This window comes from Carettochelys insculpta, chromosome 2, assembly GCF_033958435.1.
Source record: "Carettochelys insculpta isolate YL-2023 chromosome 2, ASM3395843v1, whole genome shotgun sequence".
In the NCBI taxonomy this organism is placed as follows: domain Eukaryota; kingdom Metazoa; phylum Chordata; order Testudines; family Carettochelyidae; genus Carettochelys; species Carettochelys insculpta.
Genome location: NC_134138.1, coordinates 266,287,536 through 266,307,263, shown reverse-complemented (window position 1 = coordinate 266,307,263; position 19,728 = coordinate 266,287,536). Strand labels below are relative to the sequence as shown.

At 43.0% G+C, this 19,728-nt stretch overlaps 1 protein-coding gene across 9 annotated transcripts in view; it reads right to left on the bottom strand.

The window, feature by feature from the left end:
• PRKAG2 (protein kinase AMP-activated non-catalytic subunit gamma 2) overlaps positions 1-19,728 on the bottom strand; it is a 401,630-nt gene that overhangs the window by 207,363 nt on the left and 174,539 nt on the right. Inside the window, exon 1 of one of the 9 annotated variants that reach the window (XM_074985107.1) lies at positions 4,457-5,078. The exons of 7 other annotated variants lie outside the window; for them this stretch is intronic. In XM_074985107.1, coding sequence (XP_074841208.1) covers positions 4,457-4,550 — 94 coding nt within the window. In that variant the 5' untranslated portion in view covers positions 4,551-5,078. Of the gene's footprint in view, positions 1-4,456; positions 5,079-19,728 lie in introns of those variants that run through there. One more of the 9 variants, XM_074985102.1, reaches the window with a different exon arrangement.

Here is a 19,728-nt window from a genome sequence, read left to right as displayed (position 1 = left end):
CAGTGAGCCTGATTCTCCACTGCACCATGTGTTGCCAGGCAGTGAAAAATGTAGCCCAGGTAAAACCTATGTATGCAGGATAATAATCGGATTCCTAATTTTTATATAAAAGCACATGCAAATAAATCTGCCAGCTCTGAATGGCTTCCTGCAGCTCCTTCTTCCCCTCTGGTCCCAAACAGAGCAGCCCTGAACCTGTGGAGAACCCAGCAGAGCATTCTGGTGAGAGATCAGGACAAGTCCTTAAATGCTTCTATAACTTATTTTAACTCTGTGGGTCGATTGCCTGTGGAAATGGCTGTATCTTCCTCATCTGCTGCCAACCTACATGGGAATGAAGCATCACCCACTGCACAGAGCTGTCAGTTATTAAATTCCTCCTCACTCAGGAAGTGTTGCTGGTTTCTTTGAAGTTGAACAATTGAGGTTCTCTTGTCACCTTTTTTCCAGATGTGGAGAGCCTATGCCTCCTGAAAGTTACAAAGGCAAACCTCTAGGGCAACAGCCCAGATAAGGAGGTGAGGAACATGCAGGGACCTCACGGGCTGAAGTTTAGTTTCAGCTGATGTATTTCAGAGTGAATAACTGTGACCATTTGCCTTGGAAGAAGGCAGCACTCCCTATTTGTGCAGGTGTCTCTGCACTGAACCTAAGAGCAGAGATGGTTCTGTGTGGCGCATTTATAAGGTTTGACAGGGCTGGAAAGCTCCAGTTCAACACCTATTCCATCTTTTGCAGGTGTTGGTCAACTGTGCACTGAACAGATGGTGTCCTTTAAAGGGCAGGGATATTAGCCTCATCTTGGCTGAGAATTGTCCTCTATAGAAAAGTAACAGACAGGATTTATTTACAACACCGCAGGCTGTATCGAGAGCTGGCAATCAACGATATAACTGACAGGCAGGCTCAGGGGAGGGAGTCACAGATTTCCTTAAGAGGACAAGCCAGAAGCGGGGTGAATTTCTTACAGTTACGTGCCTCACAGCTGCCAAAAATCAGTGCTCAGAGCATATCTTCCCTGCTTCCTAAATCTCTGCACTCTTTCCTTTTTCCTATGCATGAATTTCCAGTGTCATTCACTTCTAATGCTCCATCCCAGTCTCTATCCTAATTGCTCTCTTTTTCTGCATGAGACACATTGTGGCCCGTGCTATAATCACCTTCCTTGCACTGCTCATTTGGCATAAAGGCACTTTAAAGCTATTCTAATTTTTTTGATTCCCTCTCCACTCCCATTCACTAAAACCAACCCTCTTTCACACAATGCACTCCTTTCTGAATCTGGGAGAAGCTGCTTAGGCTCATTCTGGGGTTTAGCTTGAATGACACACTTAAGAAAAGGCACGATAATCTGAGTCTCTGTCTACACTATGCAGCATTTAGCAACATGGCTGCATCACTAAATGATGGGCAGCGGAGCCGCTGTTTGTTGACCTTTTGCTGACAAACTCCTCACATCTCTATGGAGTGGCATTAGCTTTGTCACAGAGAGAACGCTCCTGCCAGCAAAGCACTGCTCACACTGGCACTTGTTGGTAAAACATTTGTTTTTTGCAGGGGCATCAATTTAGCACCATGAACAACAAAAATTTTGTCATTCTGTTGCCAGTGTGGACACAACCTACCCTGCAGGATCCCCAAAGATGGATACTGTAACAAGGCAAGAAGCCACGGATAAGCCCCAGCTCATGATGACCAGATGACTCTTCTTACTTTCAAAGATTTTATGAATAGAGATCAAGAAAAAAAGAGAATCTCATAGTTTAGTTAATTCAGAACAAGAGGAGTGGTAGCAGAATCCAGTATGCTGACAGCTGGCATGGAAAAGGATGCATTTGTAATCGCCTGGCCTTTTCCATCTCTACTCAGAAAAAGAGAGGAAAAAAAAATCACAGCGTACAGAGAAATGAGTAGTCTGAGGTGGAGAGCTCAGCTTGCCCAGCATGAACTCCATTAACACCAATGGTATTTACATAGCTACACCCATACCACACAGGTCTAGAAGTATAGGGACCGATTTCTAAAATTAATTCCTGCTCCCAGGCAGCAGTAGGAGCTAAAGAGAATGCACCAGTCTGCAGTACTGCACCTGATGGGCCATCACAGGGTCTGATCCTAAAACCTGTCCAACATCCTCAGTTCCCAAGAGAGCTGATGGGGCTCACTGCCTCTCAGAATGAGCTTAGTACAGGCCAGGGTTCTATAAACATAAAAGTCCTTTTGGTAAAGATTAATTCAAAAAGTAATGCAAGTTTTTAATAAATTAAGGCACACAGTAGAAAAAGACATGGGCACAAGTTAACCTGCTTCCAGAAAAGAAGCCAGATTCCTCTGGGATCACAACAGCAGTAGTTCCTCAGAAGAAGCCAGTATAATGTACACGTCTGATCTGTATTTCTCTACCCTTGTGATCTGAGATCCGGGTCAACGTGCAGCTCATTCATGATGCAAAAGTGACAGAATACAAATGGGAGGCATGTTTTAAATACTGCAGATGGAAATTTTGCATAGTAAATGAGCATCTGTCTCTCTCTCTACCTTACTTCCTGAATAAGGAGCAACGTTAGTTTTCCCTTTACGAGAACACATATTTCACCTCACCATGAAATTCTCAGGGCTTAGGTTTCCTTTCATTTACATGAGCCTTAGACTTGTGTAACTCCAATGACTAGGGTGACCATATCTCCCCCAGCCAAATATGTGACACTGGGAAATGATGCTGTCCCGGCCAAAATGGGACACATGGTCACCGCATCTAGGAGTCAGGCAGTCGCTGCCCTGTAGGGGCTATCACCCTCCTGAGGGGACCAAAGGGGGCAGCTGTGGTTCTCGGCTGCCCCATGACTTGGGGCACCGGGAACAGGGCTGCCGTCCCACCAGTGAAGCACCCGGCTTCCATCAGCTGTGAGATTATAGGCAGGAGCTGCACCATTCCAGCTCCCAGCTCCCGCCAGCTGAGGAAAGCCAGGCAGCAACCGTGCTGGTTCGGCTTGCAGCTCCCCCAGCTGGGGGAACCTGGGCAGCAGCTGCACCGCTGCCTGGGTCCAGCTCCCAGTTCCCACTGGAGCAGGGAGCCAGAATCAGGGGCAGCCACTTGCACTTGTACAAAAGTGGAATATGGGGTAATTAGCCCCTTTGGCAAAATAAATCAGGACGCCCGGATGGTGCCCTAAATATGGGGCTGTTCCGCCCAAAATGGGACGGATGGTCACCCTAGCCCTGACTCCAGTAGCATCACATTTGATTCACATTGTCACTCACAATACTCAATGCTGCAATAGAGAAAACAAGGAACATCAATGGCAAGAGAAAGACTTTAAAAACATAACTGATAAATTTGAGGCCAACTCAAACACCTTGATATAATAACATTTTTGTTTATTGACAAGAGTGAATGATACAGAAAAGCCAGTTACTAAAACTGGATGTACCTCCATATACAACCCACCAGAGCCATTTCTTCTCTCGCATTAGTTTTGTACCACTGTCACTCCAGTGCAATTTCTCCTGAATTATACCAGCGAGAGAGAAGAATGAGGTCAGGGTTATCAACCAGCCAGACATACTAAACTCAAGATATTGATTCAGTCTGACAGTGACTCTTTTTTAAAGTGCCATAGAGCTAGATCAGTATTTATGTTTTCTCAGCAGATTCGTGTTTTACTGGAAAGTACCCAGTGTACAAATATACCATCACCAGGTGATGCAGGAAATTCATTCCCAGTACTCAGTTATAGTTCTCTGTTGTTCATCAGGTGGAAATCAGCAGAGAGGCTATTCTGTTCTCAGGAAACATGTGATGCTCCATCTGATGTCAGAATACTCCATGTTCCCCAGACAACTCAGCCTTACCTGAAATTTGCCTCCTGGTGCAATATCCAAACATGGGTTCTTTGGTTAACCTATTTTAAGTGACCTATTCTGCTTACCTAACAAAGGCTGTTAAAGATGAAATAAAATTGTACTGGTAACTGCAGGGAGACACTTGAAAGATATAGTTTCAAACTACAGTGGCCTGTGGGAGGTAGCACTTAGTTTGAAAACTCATATATTTCCCTTTTTAACTATCACATATTATTTTAATATTGACTAACTTAGCACTTGATTTAATTCCCTTATTTAACATTAGAGAGTCCTACTTTGAAATTTACAATGAGGATTTATTTGCTATGATTTATTTTACATTGTTTTAATTTGAATACTGCAAATCAACTTTGAAAAAAAAATCACTTGGAAGATGTGTCCGTTATAGATTTTTAGATGCATACAAGAAGCATTTGCTTTGCATTTCCCAGGAGATGCAAACATCAGCATTAATTATATACCCACGATTACTCAATTGAATCAACAGTATAGGGAGCAGAAAGTTGCTGTTTAATTGTTTTACACAACCACAATGCCTGCTCCCCAAAACAATTAATCCTCTTATTGAGGGGTAACACAAGACGATCCCTACCTAAAAGGCCATGAGGTTCAGATTTGCGTCTCTCAGAGTTTCTGCTCTGGTCTTTTCGTTTCTTGCTTCCTCTAAGACTGCCAAAACGCTTCATGAGCTGCAGCAGGCACCAAAGCAATAGAAGCTGTCAATCATACCCGGTATCGAAGAAGAAGAAAGAGACAGTCCGATCAAAAGGTAGAAGGGGGCAGCAAAAAAGTGAATTAAAATGCTCAAAAAATAAGATATTCAAAAAAATCAGCTGAAACGATGTGTAGCTAATGTAAGGCTTCAGCCTCTGAGTTTCTGATGTTTAGTCCAAAGGGATTTCAGATCACACCTCAACGGCAATAAGTTCCAGAGAGAGTAGCCAAACTTTGTCCAAAGCTGTTCCAATCTTAATTCTTACTGAACAGGAACTATTCTGCAAATATCTGTGGATACCAGAACAATTTCAAAAGCCTGTACAGCTTTCAGCCGCAGATCTTATCCTTAAGCCGCCAGAAAGCTTCAGAGGCTGAAGCAGAATTTCACCAGTGGATCAGCTTATGCAGAAGAGGTCAATAACTGGCCGATAAGCTCCCCCTTTTAAAAATACTAAATATGCAAAGAAGGCACCAGCCTTCTTGAAGGGAATTGTCATGTGCAGTTCTGCATGATGTCTCTTTAAAAAGACTGTAAAAGGAAACCACCCCTGTACAGACAATTCCTGGCACCAATTGGTCAGAGCACATTCATATTATGACATGACATCACACAACTATTTTGATTCATGTGTCCTAAGTCTTTGCAGGGACAGAACCACACGGCTGCCTATTGATGAGCTAGGAAATGACAGGCTCCTTGAGGACGCAGAGCTAATGGATTAATGGAGAATGAGGCTTGCCAGGTCCCTAAAAGGAAGATGGTCGTCTTTAGGTAACAAGAGACAGAACTGAATGTTAGACGTTTCTAGACCAACTTGCTCTTTCCACACATCTTTGTACCGCACACAAGGAAATGGTTCTGACAGACTGCTCCCATTCAGCTGGTGCCCTGCTCTCTGCAAAGCAAAGGGAGCTTATGACAATGATTTCCAACACAGATTACTTTAATTGAAATCTACCTCACAGAACTTTTAAATCAAAAGTTATAAAAAAAAAAAAAAAAAAAGCAAAGCAGAAATCTCAAACCTGTAGGGCTGTTTCCCAGAGTAATTACCATACACAGGCAGGAGTTCCTCAGGTTAGATCTCTGATTACAGATCTAAATTTCATTATTTTAGGAATAGGCTAAACATTCTGGGCTAGGTCCTTAGTTGGTGAAATGGTCAGATCCTTTTGGTCCAATATTTCCATCTGCTTTGAATGCTAATGGCCACTGCCGTCGGGATTACAGGGGAGGCTTGGTTTAAAAAAAAAGTCCAGGATGTTCAGCTTCTGTAGATTTCACTGGAATTTGTGGGTTCTTAGCACTTCTGAAAACCAGATCCTACCCGACTAATGAAAAACAGCGACAACTTAGTCTCCTCTGTCAGGGAGGGAAGAGGAGAAACGGCCACTACTACTGCCAGGAAATCTCTTCTGCCAAGTCACGGGGGGTTGAAGGAGGAATTGCTATTGTCACAAAAAGGTCACAATCCATTTAAGTGCTGAGTACTCTCAGCTCTCACTGACTTCATACGAAGCCAAGAAAAACAGAGAGTACTCCGCACCTCTGCAGCCTAAGAAAACAATGTTGCTGAGCCCCACCTGTTCTTCCTTCTGTGGCTTCTGGTATCACAGAACAAGCCATGTTTCAGAAACTTCAGAGTCAATTCTTACACAGTCAGAGGTTTCAGAAGCATGGTACACACTGAGGGGGTATATCTACACTACAGAGTTATTCAGGAATAGCTTATTCTGACGTTACTATTCTAGAATAACATGTCTACACTACAGGGAAGCTCCAAAATAAGCCAAACTTATTCTGAAATAGTGTGTCCACAAAATATAGAGCCTATTTTGGATTAGAGCCCCTGGAAGCAGTGCCTCCAGGGGCCGTAATCCAAAATACTGCCTACACAGCAGCTTTATTTCAAAATAAACTATTCCAGAATAATTTATTTTGCAATAACCCCTAGTCCCTGTTGATACAGCTCTTATTTCAAAATACTTAATTTGAAATAGGTGCTATTCCTCATGGAATGAGGTTTGCCAATTTCAGCATAAGCCAACCACTATTGTGAAATTATTTAGAAATAGCGGTTATGTTGTATAAGGCCACGTCTACACTAGCCCCCTCCTTTCAGAAGGGGCACAGTAATGAGGGATTTCGGCAGATGCTAATGAGGCGCTGCCATGAATATGTCACGCCTCATTCGCATAATAGTGGCCACACGTGATTCGAAAGCACTGCTTTCGAAATGCACGCCACACGTGTGGACAGGGGCCTTTCAAAAGGACCTCCTGATTTCGAAAGCCCCTTCTTCCCAAAACCACATGGAAAAAAAGGGCTTTCCAAATCGAGGGAGGTCCTTTCAAAAGGCCTCCCATCTACATGGGCAGCGTGTGTTTAAAAAGTGGCACTTTCAAATTGCATACAGCCATCATTATGCTAAGGGGCTGCTGCATATTCATGGAGCACCTTATTAGCATCTGTCAATATCCCTCATTACCATGCCTTCTCCGAAAGGAGGGGGCTACCATAGATACTGCCTCAATGCTCATGAAGTTATTTTGAAATAACTTTGCTGTGTAGACATACCCTGAGTCATCAGCATTGGAGGTCTGAATTAATCAAGTATTCGAGACAGGATCCAGGTGACACTTCTAGGCCTAGGTGACACAGGAGAACTGGAGATTCCCAACCCCCAGCCATTATCAAAGGGGAGCTTGGAAAAAAAGAGAGCATATGGCAGGTACCCTTGCTCTTTCTCTCATCCTTAAAGTTGGGGAGAGGGGGAAATTATTAACAAAAGGTTTCATTAACTAAGGCTGTCGCTTTAGACAAATACTGAATTTAAATATTGCATTCAAAATTGTTCACAACTCTACACCTCTCTACATGTCCTCCCATCTCTTATGTCAAAACACCTTCCCCATCCCTTCTGCTCTGTCAATCATGCCAGCCTTGTTGGTTCCAGCTGCTCCTTATGTATGGAATACCCTCCCTGACTTGTTCTGTAAGGCCACTGCCCTCTCCTCCAAATCTTTCCTTGGGGCCCACCTGTCACAGAATTGCAGGTCTGGAAGGAAGCTCAAGAGGTCTTCTAGTTCAGTCCTCTGCACTCAAGGAAGGACTATGTATTATTTAGAGACCATCCCTAATAGGAGTTAATCCAACGTGTTTTTAAAAATCTTGAATGACAGAGATTCCAGAACTGTCCTAGGCAACTGATTTCAGTGCTTATACACCTTGACAATTGGGAAGTTCTTCCTAATGTCAAACCTAACCTGTCCTTGCTGCAATTTAAACCCATTGCTTCTTCTTGTATCCTCAGAGGTTAAGGAGAACAATTTCTCCCCCTGTTCTGAGGACATGTTATGTCCTTGAAAACTGTTATGTTGTCTCTCAGTCTTTTGTTCTCCAGGCTAAACAACCCCAGTTTTTTCAGTCTTCCTTCCCAGGTCATGTATTCTAGCCCTTTAATAATTTTTACTGCTTTTCCCTGGACTTTCTCCAATTTGTCCACATCTTTTCTGAGCTGTGGCTCCTAAAGGCCTGCTAATAATGTTCAAGTGGTACACATGCACGTTTTAAAAAGTCAACTCAATGAGAGATGAGTAAGAGTTTCTGAGGATAGAATGTGGCTTTGTTACTTCCTAAAGTAAGAGAAGGAGAGAAATCTAAAAAAACAGCCAGTAATAAGCAGCTGAAATTCCCTTGCTCCGGGTGCAAAATAAATGAGCCTCACTACAAAACCACTGATGATAACATCTCTACTGTACTCTCCACACAGCAGTATTTTCTCTTTCTTCTGCACCACCGTGACCACGGAGAATGACTTAATGTCATTAGAAACAAAAAAATTTAAATCCCCTTTTAATGAGCTAGAAATTAGTATTCTTTCTGTGCAGGAAAAAAACCTCTTACATCCCTGTTTGGCAAGAGCCAAGAATAAATATGCATTGATGACCCTTTTAAGCAGGCCACTGCACCAAGGGGGCTCATTTCCACTTGTTCAGAATGGCAGCAAGGCTCTGCTGGTTTTGCATACTGCTACTGAAAATGAGACAATGCTGTTCAGCAGCAGATTTTCACAGTAATTTGTTAGAAAATAATAAGTGCTCGGAATATGATCGTTCTGGTTCCTGCAGTTGATGTCGTAACAACTGATACTGTACGCAAACATCTGATGTCATGTCTATGCTAACCAGTCCCATGGAAACATCTGAAAAACAATAAAGAAAGACAGGCTAATTGGACCCATATTAAGACAGCGGACCTTCTGGAGGCTTGATCCTGAAATCTCTTCTGAACAGCAACAAATATTTTGTCAAGTAGATTTTAGGTCTGTAAGTTATACCACGTTCTTCCTCCAGGCATATCCATCAAAATTTTTAAAGAAATCTATTAGGGCTGATGCCAAGCATGGCTGAGCTCCCAGAACTCCAGCTGATTTCAAAGAAGCTGAGGGTCTTGATGTGCAGGTACAGGTCAAAGATTAAAAATGTATTTTTCAACAATTAATCACATGGCTGAGAGATTTTTGGTGGGAGGCACAGGAGTGTGTGAAATTTTTCCTTGTACTTTGGGACACAAGGCTACTGTGCAAACAAATTTGATCCTCCCATTGAGATAGACTATGAATCAGTTTCACTTCATATCATCAATTTGACCCTGGTTAGTTCCTTCTGTCCTCCCCCGCCCCTTCTCAAGGACTCTCAGGTCTCTATTCCGGTCCCTTTCTTCTGTTCTGCCTTTATACATTACCCTGATTTGACTTCCGCCATCTCATGGTTTTAATAACCGTCACTATGCTGACAACTCTTCAATCTCTCCCCCAGCATGTTGCTCTGCCTGGGCTCACTCTCAGATCTGCAGCTGTCGCTCTGACACCTCTTCCTGGACAACCTGCTGTCAAGTCAAACACCACATGGCTAAAATAGAACTCTGCTCTCCCTTGCCCAAATTCTCCCCACCCCCACCCACATCCCACCACCTCCCTGTGTCTCCGACTCACAACTGCAATATGTTCCCTTGCACCGCTTCATCCCCCATCCTCCAAATCCCTTCAGGCTGCTGCTAAATCTTTCTTCCTCTGTCTCTCCCACAATCAATCATTTCTCTCTTGTTCATTGCTGCTACCCCTCCCATCCATGCCTTGGTACTCTCTTGCTTTGACTACTGCAATTCCTGTTCTTGGAATGCCTGACACATCATCTGGTCCCCACTCCAGTCCATCCAAAATGACGTCGCTAAGTAAACTTCTCTTTCTCTCTCTCCTGCCAATCTGACTGTGTCCGCCCCACTCTCTTCTCCTTGCCTTTGTATCTCAACTAGCATCAAATTCAAACTCCTTTCCACCTTCAAGGCTTTGTGTGGCTCTACCCTGTCTTCCTCTCTCCTCTCATCACATGCCATTCATGTGAACTCCCAGTTCTGCTTCCCTTCACTCACCCTTTGTGTCCCTCTCCCAGAAATAGGACCCTGGATATCTTTACACACACAAGAAAAATAACAAAATTATCCATTTCCCCCCAAAGAGGCTGCATATTTGTATTCCAGGTGCTAAACTTATTTAATTGAGTCTCCAGCTCTAACGGTTGCAAAAAAAACTTAATAATGAGAACAGAACAGAACCGATGCAGGGATGTACCATTGAAGAAGAACTCTAAGCTCGAATGTTTGTCTCTCACCAACCGAAGCTGGTCTAGTAAAAAAACATTACCTCGCCGACTTTGAGTCTCTACAGAGAGAATATGAAACAATAGTTCTGATGTCCATAAACTGCCCTATTCACCTCAGTGCAGCGTTAACACCGGACCCTGATGTAAATACTTTAAATACCTAGGCCGTCAACTATTTCTTTTTATCAGAATCATCAAGGTGATGCACTTTTTCTTTTCAATGTAGCAGTAAAGCATCCTGAGCCAGCTACATGATCTCAAGGATTTCTGGGGTGACATATTTCACCATTATCTGCTTTTATGTGTATGGTGGCCCTTTTAGGCGATGTCTGAAGCACCATGATGGGGCAGTGTCACTGCCTGTGTTTTTGTTGTGGGCACACAGAGGGCTTCAGGCTGTGGTGCCAGGCTTCACAAAACATTGTTTTTGAAAAACTATGAAATCTAAACTTTAAAATAAATTATGTCTTAAGTACCCCAAATGTGTTTTAACCTCCCCAGCTCACTCTGTAAATTATTGCTACATTAAATCTGGACAACTCCAGGATGTTTCTTAAACCCACCTTTCCTGGGAATGTAAGATGGAGCAGAAGGACTACCATCAATAAAATTCTTGTTGGACTACAGACTAACACAGCTACCCCTCTGCTACTATTCTTGGGAATCTTGAGTGCTGGCATAATGGTGATTTCTAGAGACACAAATAAGCATTCGTGCTTTACCTACTGGAGCCAACGAGTGAGAACTACAGGACTTAGTCCCAAACCAAATCATCCTTTTTAGAATCAAATCAGCAAATATGTTGCATATTTCTGCAGTGATCACTCATGCTTTTCTAGCCACAAAAAGCAGGTTATTAATGTCTACGTAGAGCTGTTATTATACGCTGTTCCAGCAGGCTGCATTTGATCTGATAATCCCACAAAATCGATTCTGACAAACATAAAAATCAATAAGGTAGCTAGGAGCTCTTAGTTAATGAGGTACATATCCAGAAGAAGGTTCTACACAAATTACAGGATACAGAAAAGTTCTTGCAAAGAAAAAGCTTCTCTATCTTGTCCCTTTCTGTATATTGCTTCACCCACCTGGACTTGGAACAGATTTGTCTAGCCCCTGTACGGTTCCTTAAATCAGACTTGCTGGGCACTGCCGAGCACAGCAACGCATTCCCCTCAAGTCAAATGTCTGGAAAAGGCTTGCAGAGAACAGTGAATGGAGGAAAAAATGAACCTGAGAGGTGGTTCATAGCTAAAAGGTGTGATTCGGGCCCACACCATCACAATTACTCATGTGACAATGGCCACACCAAAATAGAAGAGATTTAGCATCACCACTCCACAGTTCAAGAGAGGGAACACCTTACCCACTGATAGTACCAGAATACTATAGGAATACCCTTACTGAAATGAAATTGGTCAGGACGTTGGGAAAGGTCTTTTACCCCTGCAGTAAGTTCCATGGGAACTTTAACCTTCAGAAGAAGCCAGTTACTCAGTTTTACTGTAACAGAAAAATGAAATCAGATAGCACACGTTGTCCTTAACAGCATACTGAAGTACCGGTTCCATGCTGCTGCAGAGAGAAGATGAACATATTGAACTACCAACACCACTATATTACAAACAGTGCTCATCTAACACCCATCACTTTCTCATTACACTACTAACCAGGCTCACACTGCCTAGTTTCCCAGCCCAAGCTATTAAGCCTCAAGGTGGTAGCAGTAGCAATGAAGCTTAACAAAAAATTGTGGTTTTAACCATATAATTGAAAAACTCATCACAAAATCTAGTCATAAAAAGCAGAAGTTAAAAGTAGTTTTAAGATTATACATCTGCTCCCCATCCCCCCTTACTAGTTACTGTGGTTTCAGTTTATTCAACAAATTTCCTTTCAATGATTAGCTTGCTCCAAAACCGACACCCCAAATGGGAGATGAAAAAGCAGGAGAACTTTCTTCTCTTCCAGTTTGTAATAATGTACACTCACCTCTCAGAAGCATCTCGTGTCACCTGGTTGTGATCCTGCACTCTTATTCTCTGTCCCTGGAACCTCCTGTTGGCTCCCTCCAACTAAGTCACACAGTCTAATGTGGACAAACCCCTTCCACTCTAAGAAATGTCCAAGAAAGATGTTCCTGTTGGTATCTGCAGCCCTGCCTCTGGGCTCAGTCCTTGTTCCCTTCTGGGCTAACTTTAAGTCTGCTCCTGCTCTGTTATGGAGCACTGGCCCCAAGCCTGTCTCCTTCAAGAATTTTTGTTCATGGTGGTTCTCTGGTGTTCCTTCTCTCCATCCAGGTCACTCCTTAACTTCAGTCCCCTTCCAAGGGCAGTGACCAAGAGTTCAACAAATGGACTGTCTGCCTTTATCCGGATCATCAGACCATCCTTTGCTTGGGCTTCTGAATGAACCTTATCCCATTCTCAGGGCTTGGGCCATCTCCCCAGTGGCTGCTGGGGGGAGGGATCCACACCAATCCACTGTTCTGGATCTCAACCCAGGGACACTATAAACAGCAGCTATATTCTAGTTCCATTAATAGTTGCTGCCGCTGCCTTGACTAAGCTGCTTCCCAGATAACCCTTACTTCAGGGCTGATGTTTTTAACTGCTCTTCTTCCTCGCTAAATACCAGTGCCACAAGAGCCCATCTTCTGGTTCTCTCTCGAGGTCTAGTGATCAACAAGAAGCATCCTTCCATGCTTCTCTGGTCCAAGCCCAGAACTGACCTCCTCAGGCCCTCCAGCTCTTTTAAACCGAGTATGCTGTGCTCTGATTGGCTGCTTCACTGCAGCCTTTCTAGGCAGGCCTAGAGGACCTGTCTTTACTTCTCCTTTCCTGGAGTGGGGGTACGGGAGGACCTTGATGCTTCCAGCATGGACTTCACTGGGCCTGGTTCACACAGTCACACAATCTATGAATAAAAACTGAGTGTGAGGATTAAATCTACTAGTTCTAAAATACTCAAAAACAGGATTAACTGAAAAATAATCAGCTCAATTCACTAGCTATAAATAATACTTCCCTTTTAAAATAAATGTAAATGCAAAACGTTTTGATAAATTTACTTCTACATTTAAAATGGCTTTACTTAACTAAAAAAACCCTCTTTTAAATATTTGGGCCTTTTAATTGAATTCCCTTTCCATCCAAATAGAGCTTGGCACAAAACAAAATAATATTAAACATTAAACATTAAAAAGGACATAGAGCAGTTTTTAAACTAAGAGGTGGGGGAAAGCCGATTGGTGCGGGGGAGCACCTGGATCGGACGGAGACTTCTCTTACACGAGGCTCCATAGACAGGGATTCCCTAGAAGTTAGTCAGATAGGGAACGTGGGAAATAATATATGGGCAAGATCAGATGTAAAACAATCATGCATAAAAAAATCCACCGTGTCTGTGAAAGGCGGACATATAAATAGTGGTAGTTTTCTAACATGCTTTTACACTAATGCTAGGAGTCTGTCTAATAAGATGGGTGAACTGGAGTACCTCATATCAAAGGAGGAAGTTGACATAATAGGCATCTCAGAAACATGGTGGAATGAGGACAATCAGTGGGACACTATCATACCGGGATATAAATTATATCGGAAAGACAGAACAGGTCGTGCGGGTGGCGGAGTGGTACTATATGTGAAGGATAATATAGAATCAAATGAAGTAAAAATCCTAAAGGAATCAAAATGTTCCATAGAATCATTATGGATAACAATTCATTTCTCTAATATGAATATGGCATTAGGAATATATTACCGACCACCTAACCAGGACAGTGATAGTGATGCTGAAATGTTAAGGGAGATTAGAGAGGCTATCAAAATAAAAAACACAGTAATAATAGGAGATTTCAATTATCCCCATATTGATTGGGTGCATGTCACCTCAGGACGGGATTCAGAGATTAAATTTCTTGATGCCTTAAATGACTGCTTCTTGGAGCAGCTAGTACAGGAACCCACAAGGGGAGAGTCGGTTCTCGATCTAGTCTTAACTGGAACGCAGGATCTGGTCCAAGAGGTAACTGTTACTGGACCGCTTGGAAATAGTGACCACAATATAATAACTTTTAATATTCCTGTGTTGGGAAGAACACCGCAGCGGTCAAACACTCTGGCATTTAATTTCAAAAAGGGGAATTACACTAAAATGAGGAAGCTAGTTAAACAGAAACTAAAAGGTAGAGTAATTAAACTAAAATCCCTGGAAGCTGCATGGAAACTGTTTAAAGACACCATACTAGAGGCCCAACTTAAATGTATACCCCAAATAAAAAAACACAGTAAGAGACCTAACAAAGAACCACCATGGCTAAACAGCCATGTTAAAAAGGCAGTGAGAGAGAAAAGGGCAGCTTTTAAAAAGTGGAAGTCAAATCCTAGTGAGGAAAATAGAAAGGAACATAAACACTCCCAAATTAACTGTCATAATGTAGTAAGAAAAGCCAAAAAAGAGTTTGAGGAACAGCTAGCCAAAAATTCAAAAAACAATAGTAAAATGTTTTTTAAATACATTAGAAGCAGGAAGCCTGCTAAAAAAGCAGTGGGGCCCTTGGATGATAAAGATATAAAAGGAGCGATCAAGGAAGACAGTGCCATTGCGGAGCGATTAAATGATTTCTTTGCTTCAGTCTTCACGGCTGAAGATGTTACAGAGGTTCCTAAATCTGAGCCAGCCTTTTTAGGCGACAAATCTGAGGAACTCACTCAGATTGAAGTGACATTAGAGGAGGTTTTGGAATTAATTGATAAGCTGAATAGTAACAAGTCTCCAGGACCAGATGGCATTCACCCAAGGGTTCTGAAAGAACTCAAATGTGAAATTGCGGAGTTATTAACAGTGGTTTGTAACCTATCCTTTAAATCCACTTTGGTACCAAATGACTGGAAGACGGCCAATATAACACCAATATTTAAAAAAGGCTCTAGAGGAGATCCTGGCAATTATAGACCGATAAGTTTAACATCAGTACCAGGTAAATTAGTAGAAACACTAGTAAAGAGTAAAATTGCAAGGCACATAGAAGAGCACGAATTGTTGGGCAAAAGTCAGCATGGTTTCTGCAGAGGGAAGTCGTGTCTGTCTAATCTATTAGAATTCTTTGAAGGGGTTAATAAACATGCGGACAAGGGGCACCCAGTGGACATAATATACCTAGATTTCCAGAAAGCCTTTGACACGGTCCCACACCAAAGGCTTTTATGTAAATTAGGTGGTCATGGGATAGGAGGAAAGGTCCTTTCATGGATCGGAAATTGGTTAAAAGACAGAAAACAAAGGGTTGGAATAAATGGTAAATTTTCACAATGGAGGGGGGTAACTAGTGGTGTTCCCCAGGGCTCAGTCCTGGGACCGATCCTGTTCAACTTGTTCATCAATGATCTAGAAAATGAGGTAAGCAGTGAGGTGGCAAAGTTTGCAGATGACACCAAGTTGTTCAGGACAGTCAAAAGCAAAAGGGATTGTGAAGAACTACAAGGAGATCTCAGCAAACTGAGTGATTGGGCAGCAAAATGGCAAATGAAATTTAATGTGGGTAAGTGTAAGGTAATGCATGTTGGAAAAAATAACCCAAATTACACGTACTACATGATGGGGTCAAATTTAGCTACGACAGATCAGGAAAGGGATCTTGGAGTTATAGTGGATAGTTCTCTGAAGACATCCACGCAGTGTGCAGCGGCAGTTAGTAAGGCAAATAGGATGTTAGGAATTATTAAAAAAGGGATCGATAATAAGACAAAAGATATCATACTTCCCCTATATAAAACTATGGTACGCCCACATCTCGAGTACTGCGTGCAGATGTGGTCTCCTCACCTCAAAAAAGATATATTGGCATTAGAAAAGGTTCAGAAAAGGGCGACTAAGATGATTAGGGGCTTGGAAAGGGTCCCATATGGGGAGAGGCTAGAGAGACTGGGACTTTTCAGTTTGGAAAAGAGGCGATTGAGGGGCGATATGATAGAGGTATATAAAATCATGAATGGTGTGGAGAAAGTGAATATAGAAAAATTATTTACCTTTTCCCATAATACAAGAACTAGGGGACACCAAATGAAATTGATGGGTAGTAGGTTCAAAACTAATAAAAGGAAATTTTTCTTCACACAGCGCACAGTCAACCTGTGGAACTCCTTGCCCGAGGAGGCTGTGAAGGCCAGGACTCTATTAGGGTTTAAAAAAGAGCTTGATAAATTTTTGCAGGTCAGGTCCATAAATGGCTATTAGCCAGGGATAAAGTATGGTGCCCTAGCCTTCATAACAAGGGCAGGAGATGGATGGCAGGAGATAAATCACTTGTCTTCTGTTCTCCTTCTCTGGGGCACCTGGCATTGGCCACCGTCGGCAGATGGGATGCTGGGCTTGATGGACCTTTGGTCTGACCCAGTATGGCCATTCTTATGTTCTTATGTTCTTATGTTCTTAATACATAAATAATTTTAAAAAGAATGTATCTGTCACCAGTTTCCAACATAATATAAAAATGAAAAATCTGAATCTATGTATACTAACGTATACAATTACTTTAATAAACAGGGGCAGATATAGTGTATTTTCCTGGTAAATAGAAAAAAAAAAGGACCACATGTTACCAACCACTGAAAAATCAATCTTTCTCTAGAAAATTAACTAAAAAGTACAAATTCAAAATAACATCAAAATCAAATTATTTAGATCTAGATTTCCTGCCTGATTTAAAACGTTATTAATAATGGTGATTTATATCAATGCAACCCATCAAGAAGCTTCTCACTTGCTCTACTGTAACTGCACTGATATCAGTGGCTTACTCCCAATTTTCAAATAGATGAGAGAAGAAGGTGTCGCTGTTAGACTTCAAAAACAGCATTTTTGGAGAACGGAGTGATCCATTGATAGTGCCCAGCTTTCAGTCCACAGGAGTTCAAATCCAAGAACTATCAGCAAACATGATTCATTTCATCATAGTTGTCGTGATGACACATAAGGGATTATCTCTTATACAGTTACAGACTACATAAAGTTTAACAGAAAAACAACACAAAGGATTGCATCCTAGTGCAATATACACAACACACATGTAATGCCAAAGAGACCCAATGAAGTGTCATCTAATCAGTACCTTCCAAAGCTTCACTGTCATTGCGAGTTGCATTACCCTTGAGAGCGGTACTCTAATGGAATTGCAGCAACTCATTGACAATTGAAATGCAATGGCGATCAAATCCAGCCCACTCATAAACCTCCTTGTATTTGCAAACAAATCCACCTTGGTGCATATGTTCAGTCCACCATGAACTCAAATAGCACAAGGGGAAGATCCCTGTGTGTCATTTATTATACCATAGCCGTGTCTACACGTGCACGCTACTTCAAAGTAGCGGCACTAACTTAGAAATAGCGCCCGTCACGGCTACATGTGTTGGGCGCTATTTCGATGTTAACATCGACGTTAGGTGGCAAGACGTCGAAGTTGCTAACCCCATGAGGGGATGGGAATAGCGCCCTACTTCGACGTTCAACATCGAAGTAGGGAACGTGTAGTCATTGCGCGTCCCGCAACATCGAAATTGCGGGGTCCTCCATGACGGCCATCAGCTGAGGGGTTGAGAGACACTCTTTCTCCAGCCCCTGCGGGGATCTATGGTCACCGTGGGCAGCAGCCCTTAGCCCAGGGCTTCTGGCTGCTGCTGCTGCAGCTGGTGGTCCGTGCTGCATGCACAGGGTCTGCAACCAGTTGTCGGCTCTGTGGATCTTGTGCTGTTTAGTGCAAGTGTGTCTGGGAGGGGCCCTTTAAGGGAGCCGCTTGCTGTTGAGTCCGCCCTGTGACCCTGTCTGCAGCTGTGCCTGGCACCCTTATTTCGATGTGTGCTACTTTGGCGTGTAGACGTTCCCTCGCAGGGCCTATTTCGATGTGGTGCTGCGTAACGTCAATGTTGAACATCGACGTTGCCAGCCCTGGAGGTCATGTAGACGTTATTCATTGAAATAGCCTATTTTGATGTCTCCACATCGAAATAGGCTACTTCGATGTAGGCTTCATGTGTAGACGTAGCTCATAAGAGCACTAGAAGGAGAACTGACACAAAAACATGACCTACTCTTGACGACTTCTGTGATTTAATGATTCTGGAATAATTATACTATCAGCAAGGAAATGAAGTTGAGGACTTAGTTTATATCATGAATCAGTGCTTTTTTTGTGACAGTACATGCCGGTACAGTGTACTGACACCTTTTCTCAGAGTAACATTAACAAACATCTGCTAAAATAAATCAATGTGCCGCCATGGCTCTGCAGCTCCTACTGGCTCAGCCAGTGCCAGGCGGTGGCATGGCTCAAAGGGCAGGTGGGCGACAGGCTACGCCCCACATTGTGCCCAATCAGAGTGTGTAGGGCACATGCAGAACAGAATAGCAATGTGTCAGCAAGCCTGGAGAAGTCCTCTGCCTCCCGCACAGCTCCCTCGCACTCCACTCTGACATGCACTTCCCAGCTGCCCCCTGCAACCTCCCCTGCTCACCAACTCCCGAGTGCCCTGCCCTCACCTGACGCCCACCCATGCTGCCCTCAGCCCAGGGCCACCTGGGGGAAGGTAAGGGGCCCATCTGCCCGAGCAGGGGGACAGGGGACACGGTCTGTGGCGAGGCGGGAGGGGGAGCAGGTGTCGTAACAAGTTGCTTCACATAACATTGCTGCTGAATCATGTTGCAGAGAAGAGCAGTGGCAACCAGTCAGGCTGCGTGCGACGGGGTCTCCAAGAGACTAGAGCAGAGAGCACCAGAATAACTTTCTGTGTTATTTCCTGTTAATTAGTAAGCCTGCATCAGTGTGGGCAGGGGCTGAACAAGCTGAGATTTCTGGCTGGAGGAAGAAAGCAAGCATGAACTGTGTTTGGAAGAAGCTGTTGCAGTTTGTGATGCTTGTAGCTTCCTTCTGGAGACTTGAGATCAGCAGCAGCAGGGTTGCAAAAAGAAGTGGGGAGGCGAAGGGTGCAAGAGGCATTTTATATTTATCAAGATATTAGTACTGGCACCACTTTTTTTCTTTAACCAAAAGAAAAAAAAACTGTCAAGAACAATAAAAAGCACAACTTACTAGCCAACCCTGAGTATAAATTCTTGTTCTCTAGGGAGCAAATGCTAATAAAAAACCCAAACGTTCCCACGGTGCTCTGAATAATTCTATGCATAGTGTGTCTGCCTCACATATAGTAGTTCCGAAGCACTTACTAGAATTAGCCAAGTAGTGAAGACCCTGCCTGAAAGTAGCATGAACAGATGGAAGCACGGAGGAGGAAGCATTCATTATTTTATATATAAGGCTGGAAAAGCTTATACAAAAAAATCTTCCCAGCTTCTCTCTCCATCTTATGGAGATTTGTGGGCACAAAGGAGATAAAATAATTTTCTTAACAGAAGAAAAGTAAAAATGTCCTGCTTCTAGAAAAAGACAGAGCCTGAAGCCCACTAATGGTGCTTATAAAAACCAAC